At 63.0% G+C, this 9,426-nt stretch overlaps 1 protein-coding gene across 3 annotated transcripts in view; it reads left to right on the forward strand.

Moving 5' to 3' along the window:
• Positions 1 to 3,848: 3,848 nt before the first annotated feature.
• The window catches only part of PDGFB (platelet derived growth factor subunit B), a 19,671-nt gene continuing 14,093 nt past the window's right edge, over positions 3,849 to 9,426 (forward strand). For 2 of the 3 annotated variants that reach the window (XM_046646751.1, XM_046646750.1), the window contains exon 1: positions 3,849 to 4,918. In XM_046646751.1, the coding sequence (XP_046502707.1) occupies positions 4,856 to 4,918 (63 nt within the window). In that variant the 5' untranslated portion in view covers positions 3,849 to 4,855. Of the gene's footprint in view, positions 4,919 to 5,030; positions 5,050 to 9,426 lie in introns of those variants that run through there. The other variant, XM_046646752.1, reaches the window with a different exon arrangement.

Here is a 9,426-nt window from a genome sequence, read left to right on the forward strand (position 1 = left end):
GCACACACGCGCGGCAGGACAAACACCTCGCAGATGGGAGGGTGGGAGTGTGTGAGTGTCGGGGGGTCCGGGCGAGTTGGTTACAGCTACACGGTGTGGGGTTAGAGTGTGGACTTTGCCATCATACAGCCTGGGCTGGGGTCCCAGGCCGTTTGTGTCATGGCCTGGGACTGTCCCCAGTTTGGAGCCCCACTTCCTCCTCCATCAAGCTGGGAAAAGCCAACTTGCCTGGCAGGAGGGCTGCCAGGGCCCTCGCAGCAGGGCAGGGGTACCCAGGACACCTCACTCCCATCCTTCCTGACTTGAAGGTACAAGCCAGCCCCTGGGACTGAAATCAACAGCTGTCTTGGCCCCGACCCCCTCCCAGGGGGTAAGAGGCTCCTAAAGGACAAGAGCGTGGACGGCTCTAAGCCCAGCGTCTAAACAGCCCAGCGTCTAAACAGCCCCGGGGCCTGGGCAGGTCCCCCGCCCCAGCACTCATCAGAGGCCACACTGAGAGGTGTGGCCTCTGCGCTTCCCCCAGGGCTCAGACCTGTGGGGCGGGGGAGGGGGTTAGAGTCATGGGGGTGTGGCCCCCACCCCACAGAGGCCCCTCCCAGTCCCACTGGAAAGCCTGACTCCTCAGCGGTCCCTACACCAAAGACGGGCTGGGGCCTTCCCAGATCTGTGAGGGGGGCGCCCCTCAGGAGAGTCCAGGGCTCGTGTTCCAGGCCCCCTCCCCACCACTCTCCACCCCTCAGGCGGGGTCTGGCTTCTTTGCACGGACAGGCCAAGACTCAGAAGGAGAGGCAGGCAAGACGTTTACTCATTTCTTCGCTCCTGGAGCAGACAGTTATTGAGCAACTACTGTATGGAGGGGCTGGAATGAGGCTCTTGCTCATTCAGATCTCAGTCTGGTGCTAGACTGGTAAATGCGCAGTGACCGTACCGATACCACGGGGTAAACGCCGTGGGAACCCAGAGCCAGCGCCACCCCTGGGGGACTTCCCGGAGGAGGTGCTGACTACGCCAAGCCTGATGGAAGGAAGAGAAGGTGTTCTTTGGAGAACTGCTGGTGTGGAAAGACCCCGATATTGACCTGGGGTCGTCGAAGAGAGGGGATAGGAAAGGGGCTCTCCTCAGCATGGCATTCAGGCCATGTGCCACGTGGTCCCCGCCCCCTCTGCTGTCCCTGTCCTGCCAGTTGTGGATTGTAAGGATCTGCGTCTGCCCCCCTCGAGAGCCTGGGGGTCCCAGAGTGCCAGGGCTGGGTCTCCTTCCTCTTTCCACTTCCCAGGGCTTCCCACATGGCCTGCAAACAATAGGTGCTCATTGATGCTGCTCCCAGGAGCCTCCCCTGTCTGCAGCCCTCCTCTGAGGCTGCAGCACTCTGTACCTAAGTTAGGGCTCACAGCCCACTTTTCAGAGGGCAAAGCACTTTCACATATATTAATGCCTTTGATGCTCACAAAAGCCCTGTGTAAAAAGTGTCACTGTTGTTATCACACTTGCCAGGAGACAGCACAGCATGGTGGTTTAAGTGTGTGGGCTGTGCAGCTGGACTGCCTGGGTTCAAGTCCTGGCTCTACCACTTACTGGCTGTGCGACCTTGAACAAGTTGCTTAACCTCTCTGTGCTTCAATTTCCCCATTTGAGAGATAGGAGTAACACACCTCATAGGAGCCTTGAGAGGCTACACACAGAGTAAGAAGAACGCTACCTGCAGCAGGGTCACCTCATTAAAAATGGTGGCTATTATCATCCCATTTATAGATAAGGACACAGAAGGTCAAGGTCAAGGTCACCCAGCTGTCCGGTGGAGCAGAGTTTTATCTCTAAGTCTTTAGACTTCAGATCTCGTGTTTTGGGATTATCTTCCCATCCTCTCCCTCTCTTCTCTCTCGTCACCCTGTCTTTTTTTTTTTTTTTGAGGAAGATTAGCCCTGAGCTAACAGCCGCTGCCAATTCTCCTCTTTTTGCTGAGGAAGACTGGCCCTGAGCTAACATCCATGCCCATCTTCCTCTACTTTATACGTGGGACGCCTACCACAGCATGGCTTGCCAAGTGGTGCCATGTCCGCACCTGGGATCCCAACAGGCAAACCCCGGGCCTCCGAAGGGGAACATTCGAACTTAACTGCTGCAACACCGGGCCAGCCCCCACCCTGTGTCTTAATGGATCTGTTTACCGGTCTGTCTGTCCCCTTGGATGGGGGCTCCCCCAGGGCAGGAGGCTGTATTAGCATTATGCTGTCTCCCTAGTGCCCGGAACAGCGCCTGGCCAGCAGCGAACACCGGAAAGCAGTGTGGAAGGGACGAAGCAGTCCACGCGCCAGGCGTCCCGCTCTGCACGTCCATGTGGGTAATCTCTGAGCCTCCAGATGACACGATGAGGGAAGGACAAGTTCTACAAAGGCCCAATAAACTGCACACACCAGTTCTAAGCTATGTACATAGCCGGGAACCCCTCGCCACCAGCAAGGAGGACCAGCATTTCCAGCACCCCCAAGGTCGTCTCGCACCTCTCTGAAATCCCTCCCTATCCAATTATAGAATTATCTCCAGTTTATAGGGAGGAAATCGAGGTCCTGAGGCGTCAACCTTCTCAGAGACACTCGGCCAGCGAGTGGCCAGCCAGGCTCTGAACCAAGGTGACCTGCTCCCGGCCTGCCTCTGCGCCGTGCTGCCTGGGCGGGGACGGGCAGAGGGGATGCCTGGGGTCATCTGATGAGCCCTCCTGGGAGGTCTTCCCTCCTCGGCTCCCCCCTCGCTCAGGTCCAAGGAGACAGTTTGTGAAGAGCCGGTGCGTGTGCCTGTCTCAGTGACGGAGGGTGTACGGCCACATGTGAGAAGCAGCCTGACACCCCAAAGGGATGTTTGGGTACAAACGGCAGATGACAGAGACAGTACAAGGGGACCAGACAAAGGTGTCCTAAAGCCAGGAGCCAGGTAAGGCCGTGAGTCTGCGGGTCCAGTGGTGGGTGCTGGGCTCAGCAGGCGTGCGTGTGACTGTGACTGGGACCGTGTGACAGCTGAAGGCAGGGACACAGCAGCTCGCAGAGCTGGGGGTGGAAGGCGTTAACTGTGTGACTGCTGGTGAGGGTGGGGGGCCCTGGGCCTCGAGCCAGGGGCTGAGGGAGGTAGTAAACATCAGGGGATGGGAGGATCATGACGGCACCCTGCGAGGATGCTGCTGGGTGGTGGCGGTTGTGTGACTTTGCAGTTCCACGAATTCAGTTCCGCCAGCGCCGGCAGGGCCTGTGGTGTGCCAGGCAACCGGCGCGCAGGAGGCGACAGGGCCCGGCTTTCAGCCGATCTGTCCTGGCTGACGGTCTGTGCCATCACCTTGCGGCTGGCTGCTTTCTGCCCTTTCTGGCATTAAGTGCTCACAAGAACCCTATCCTGAATTGAGGCTAGATGGAGGAGCACAGAAAGGAAGTGACTTGCCCAAGGTGACCCAGCTCCTCAGTGCCAGGGCAGGATCTGAATCCAGCTGCAGAGCCTGAGTCCTTCACCACCACGCCCGCCCCAGGGTGCGAACATCTGCTTCTGGAGGACCAGCATGGACTCCGGGCGTGGCCCTGGACCCAGACCCCCAACCAAGCGGCTAGAAAGCAGGCCAGGCCACCCTGCTGAGGGGCACGGCTGTTCCTAGCCCCTAGTTCTCTCTTCCCAAGGGCCACATTGCTGGACAGAGGGGCCACCAGGCTCTGGGAGAACCCTAAGCGCCCCATCCTTGCCTCAGGAACCTCCCTGAGCTCCCGCCCCCCCTCCCGGGGCTGACTCTCGGCCAGAAGAGGAAAGGCAGTCTCCGCCCACCTCCCGCACTCTCCCTTCTCCTTTATAAAGGCCGGAACAGCTGAAAGCGTGCAACTTCTCCTGCCGCCGGGAGCAGCCCGCCTGCCTCTGCGCCCGCAGCCTCCCCCGCTGCCTCCCTGAGGGCTCCCGTCCGGCCGCCAGCGCCCATCTTTCATTCCCGAGATTGAGATATTTCGCGCACACACACATACACACACGCGCAAAAAGGAAAAAAAAGCCCACCCTCCAGCCTCGTTGCAAAGAGAAAGCCGGAGCAGCCGCAGCTCGCAGCCCGCAGCCCGCAGAGGACGCCCAGAGCGGCGAGCCGGCGAGCAGACAGACCGACGGACTCGCGCCGCGTCCACCTGTCTGCCGCGCCCGGCCCAGCGCGCAGCGGGCACGCCGCGCGCGCGGAGCAGCCGTGCCCGCCGCCCGGGCCCCGCGCCAGGGCGCACACGCTCCGGCCCCCCCCACCCCCCCGGCCCGGGCGGGAGTTTGCACCTCTCTCTGCCCGGGTACACGGGCCGCCGCTGCAAAGCCAACTTGGAAAAAAGTTTTTTGGGGGAGACTTTGGCTTTGAGGTGCCCAGCTCTGGGCTTTCCGACTTCGGGGGCATTTCCAGAAAATGTTGCAAAAAAGCTAAGCCGGCAGGCAGAGGAAAACGCCTTTAGCCGGCGAGTGAAGACGAACCATCGACTGCCGTGTTCTTTTTCCTCTTGGAGGTTGGAGTCCCCTGGGCGCCCCCACACGGCTAGACGCCTCGGCTGGTTCGCGACGCAGCCCCCCGGCCGTGGATGCTCGCTCGGGCTCGGGATCCGCCCAGGTAGCGGCCTCAGACCCTCGTCCCGCGCCCAGGCCCTCCCTAGCCCCCCAACGACGGAGCCGGGGCCGGGGGCGGCGGCGCCCGGGGGCCATGCGGGTGAGCCGCGGAGGCGGCTGCAGCGGCCAGAGAGCCTGATCGCCGCAGACCCGAGCCTAGCCCACCTCCCTCCCCAGCCCCCGCCCCCCGCCCTGGCCGCGGGGGCGGCGCGCTCGGTCCACGCGTCCGGGGCCCCGCGGGGCCGGGCCCGGAGTCGGCATGAATCGTTGCTGGGCGCTCTTCCTGTCTCTCTGCTGCTACCTGCGTCTGGTCAGCGCCGAGGTGAGTTGCGACGGCGGCTGGGGCTGATTCGCTTCATTCGTTACCCCTATCCCCACCCTCTGACTGCCCCCTCCTCTCCCTGCAGTGAACTTTGGACCCTTGCAGCCCTTGGGCCTGGCGCCGGGCACTAGGTGACCTCCGAGGGTTGGGACGTGAGGTCCGGGAGGTGCCAGGCTCTACAGGGAGGGGGCAGCTGTGGCTTTCTTTCCCATGGGCGATCCTAGATCTCTGAGCCCTTAAGCGTCGGCGGAGGGTGTGTATGGTCCTGTCTCCCACCCCTCAGGAACCCGAGAATAAACCCCTCCCGGCCGAAGGGAGAGGGGGTGGGGTGGTGCCGAGGGTGCAGAAGGCTGCGCGTCCCCCAGAGCCCACTTGGGTTCCAGCTTAGATTCTGTCCAGGAGCCGGCTTGCACGGGAGGCGCGAGCTCGCGCACCGGGGTCAGCCACGCTAACCCCCGGCGGAGGTTTGCGTCCCACCCTGGCTCCTGCTCCCGGTAGGGGTGGTCGCCCTCTGGCCCGTGCAGGGCATGCCCAGCGCCAGGCGCAGTCCAGGAGCAGCATGTGTCTTGGGCGCGCGGGGGGCGGGGGTGGCGAGAGAGAGGTTTTGGGCGTTCGGGATTAGGAGAGGAGTGGGGGTTCTTAGGAAATCCAGCCCCCGCGGCGCTGTGTGCGGGAGGCCCCGCCAGACCTGCGCCCGCGCCCTGCGAGAGGAAGCGCGTCTCTCCCCCGCTTGCAGGGTGCGGAGCGCGCCGCCTGTAAAAGCCTAGCTGCAAGGTGGTGGGGTGTAAAAACGTCTGCGGGAGCGATCAGGTCGGATCAGCGCCCCCACCCCTCCCAGCCTCACGTAGCAGTGAGTTGGCAAGTCTACCCGGAATCCAGGTGGGAAAGGGGGCGGGGCAGGGAGGAGGCGCGAGGTGGAGGGAGGAGAGGGCAGCGGGGAGCGCGGCGTGCCTGCGTGCCGTCCCGCCGCCACTCGGCCGCGGCCAGGATCCCGCACCTCGCCCGCTCCCAGGGAGGGCCGGCCGCTCTCGGCCTCCAGCGAGGTGCAGGGAGGCGGCGGCGACGGCGGCGAAGGGGTTAAGGTGAAGGGCTCCGAGGCCGCGGCCGGGCCTTGGGCCGCCGCCAGCGCAGGTTGTTTTGACCACGGAGGAGCCGTCGCCGTCTCCTTTTGTTCTCGGGGCTCCTCGAGGGCCGCCGGCCGCCCGCCCGGGGGCCCCGCCCTTCCGCGGCCACCCCCGGCGTCCCGGCGTCCCGCACCCGGTAGGGAGGACGCACGGCTCGGCCTGGCAGCCTGCAGGCCCCTCCCGACGCCCCCTCCTCTCCTCTCCTGCAGCCCCCCGGGCCGCGGCCAGCTGTTGGGGAGGGGGGCGCCGGCCGGCCCCAGCTGCCGCCTCGCCTCGCCGCGGAGCCTGGGGGCTGGGCCCGGTGCCAGGGCGTCCTGGGAACGGCGGCGCCCCCGCCGCTGCTCTCCGCAGCCCACCCCGCCCGGCCCCCCGACTCGCTCACTCACCCCACGCATGCACACTGTTGGCCGGAGGCGATGCTGCGCTCCGGCGGGCGGGCGGGCGCGCAGAGCGACGGGCACGCACTACCGCGGCCGGGTCGCGCGCTCGCCGCCGCCACGCCCGTGCACACGCGGGGCACACGCGCGCGCACCGCACACACATGCACGCATGGCCTCCGCATACGCGGCCTGAGCACACGTGCGCGCACACCCACGCACGCACACAGGCATGCACGGCTCCTCTACACGCAGCGCGCCAGGTGCCCGCCCCCGCGCAACAGGTGGGCTCACCGTGGGCCCTGGAACCTCATCACCTCTGTAGCGACCCCATTTCCTTCCTGGGTCCTATGAGGGAAGGGGAACCCCGGCCCTCCCATCAGGTCACGGTCCCGCTTTTCTTTGCCTGGGCTGGTCAGCTCCACGCCCCTCCAGCATTAGCCTCTGTGATTGCTTTTTTTCCAGCCACCCCCATGTGGCCGAAAATGGTGTTGATGTGCCTGGGGGGCGCTGTCATGTCCAGAGCATTTCTATCTTCCAACGGGCCCTTCTTTGAACCTCCAAGACTGGAGGACCCTGAGCCGCCGAGCGAGCGGGCTCCCACCCGGACTGTTCTGGCCTCTTTGCTGATGCCAGCGTCCTCTGGAGAGGCTGGGGGACAGCTGGATAAGGCTTTCCCAGGCCTGCTGTTAACCATTTCCAGCTTCAGCCAGCACCTCCTCCTCCTTTTCCACAACTGCATGGGTGTGTGCGTTTGGAGGGGAGGCTGGGGCACAGAAGCTGGTGCCTTTCTCCTCAGTTAATCACAGCATCCTTGAACACAGGAACCCGGGGTTGTGTGGCACTTTGCAGTTTATGAAGCACTTTCGTGCTAAGCCTGAGCATGCTTCAAGGAAGGAGACCTAAAGGGAAGACCTATGGCCTCGGGTGCCAGTCCAGGAGCAGAGACTGTGGGAGATCTTGCTGGTGGAGGTGGCCTTGGGGCTGACCATGTCCTGGGCGAGCTTGGACTGAGCCTCAGGTGGCAGCCTCAGCAGCTGAGATGGAGGGCTGAGGGTCGCCCGAGGCCTGTGAGGTCCCATCTCCGTCAGCTGAGCTGGTTTCCGGGAGGGTGACTCTTGCTGTCATGTGATGCCTCTGGCCTCAGCACCCTTCTGCCAGGAAGGAGGGACGGGGCCTTGCAGCCCTTCAGCACCCAGATTCCTTATGGTTTGCTGATGGCCTTAGGGGTGGGAAACCCACCTGCCGGACTCTCCCAGCCCTGGAAGCGTGTGCAAGGTTAGGATCAATCAGAACTTCAAGGCTCGGGTGCAAGACCTGGGAACAGCGTGTGTGTGTGTGTGTGTGAGAGAGAGAAATTGATTGAGCAGGAGTGGCAAAGGGACGTTTGCCTCGGGCCTCGTAAGTCCCTCTGAAAGTCTTCCCTCACCCCCCATTGAAATGTCCCTTCTAGGACATCTGCTTTCATTTTCTGGTTTATTTAGTTGTTTATTATCTGCTTTTCCTCGCTGGACTGTGGTCTCTGCTGGGGAGCTTTTGTGTTGGTCCCCACTGTCTCCCGTGCTTAGAACGGTGCCTGGCACGTGGTGTCTGTAAAAATTTGTGGAAAGGGTAGTGAGCCCTGGGCGGGGGATGACCAGACATGTATCTGGCGCTTGCTAAGACCTTCATAAACACGGCCTCATTTAATCCTCACTCCAAGGGTAGCCCAGCGTGGCCACACTGCCCGCCCACAGGCACCTGCCTCTGAGGCCCCCCAACCTTGAGAGACAAGCGTGTCTTCACTTCCATGACTTGGGACTTGGGCTGCCAAGATGGGACAGGAGGGAGGGGAAGGAACAGAAGGAAAATCCAATTGCAAAGCTTCTGTGTATCTTGAGCTGGGCCTGTTTCTGCCACCTAAAAAAATGAGCAGGTTGGGTTCGCACAGAGTTCCCCAAGAGAAGCAGAATGACTTGGCCTCTTGAAAAGGCAGATTCCTGGGCCCCACCCCATGCTGAGAGTTGGGTTGGGGGGTGGGGTGGGGCCAGTGATTGCAAGGGGCTGCCAGGATTGTAATGGCTGCGGTGGGGAGCCCAGTGAGGGGGACAGGGCTAATATGAAGGAAGAGTGGAGGAGGGGGCGGGTCCCAGGAGCAATAAGGAAGGGCAATCTAGGTGGGAAAGTCTGGTTCTAAAAGGCTTCTGTGGTCTGCCCAGAGAAGGCTCCTTCAAAGGGCTTGGCTTTGGCACTGAATGTAAGTCAGGCCTGAGACTGTCAGGCAGGCAGGTGCTCTGAGGCCTTGTGGCCTCTCCCTCTGCCAGCCACTGACAACGCCCCTGGTTGCTGGGGCCGAGCCTGTGTCATCTCCCTGAGCGGAATGGCAGGCGGGCTGGGGAAGTGTGCATGTGTGTGTGCACGGGGCCCAGGCGGAGGGTGGGGTCCCAGCCCCTTTGATCTGCCAGCCTGGTTGGGAGCAGGTAATTCACCTGGCCTCACGCTGGCTCGTGCCCGCCCTCCCTCCCGCAGCTGGCGTTGGGGGCGGGCTGGAGGAGGAGGCTGTTTGCCTTGGCTCTCTGGGCTGGCTGCGCCCCAGCTGCCTTCTTGCCACACCCTCGCCCTGCCAGGAACCCAGGCCTGAGATCCGGGGCAGCTTCCTCAGGGTGCCAGGCCTCCTTTCCCCGGCAGTTCCTCGTGGAGGAGGTGGGAGACTCTCCCGGGATTCTCCGAGGGGAGGTGCCCACCTAAAGAGGCTTCTAGAACCAGGAAAACTGGGCTGTGGGCTGCTCACCCTCCTACACCAAGAGGCGCCTCTGACCCCAAGCAGGTGCCCATGAATCTCCCTCAGGGCACTGTCTCCTGGAGCTGACCACAGGCTGAATCCCCATCCCTCACCCACCCCCGGCCAGGAAGGGACCTGCCAGCCCACGCGGCCCTGGGCAATGCCAGTGTGGGCTAGGGTGCCGTTTCCTGTGGCCCCGCACAGGGCATAATGCAAAGCCAGACACTCGTCCCTGGGCAGGCAGCT

Source organism: Equus quagga, chromosome 19 (genome assembly GCF_021613505.1).
Source record: "Equus quagga isolate Etosha38 chromosome 19, UCLA_HA_Equagga_1.0, whole genome shotgun sequence".
In the NCBI taxonomy this organism is placed as follows: domain Eukaryota; kingdom Metazoa; phylum Chordata; class Mammalia; order Perissodactyla; family Equidae; genus Equus; species Equus quagga.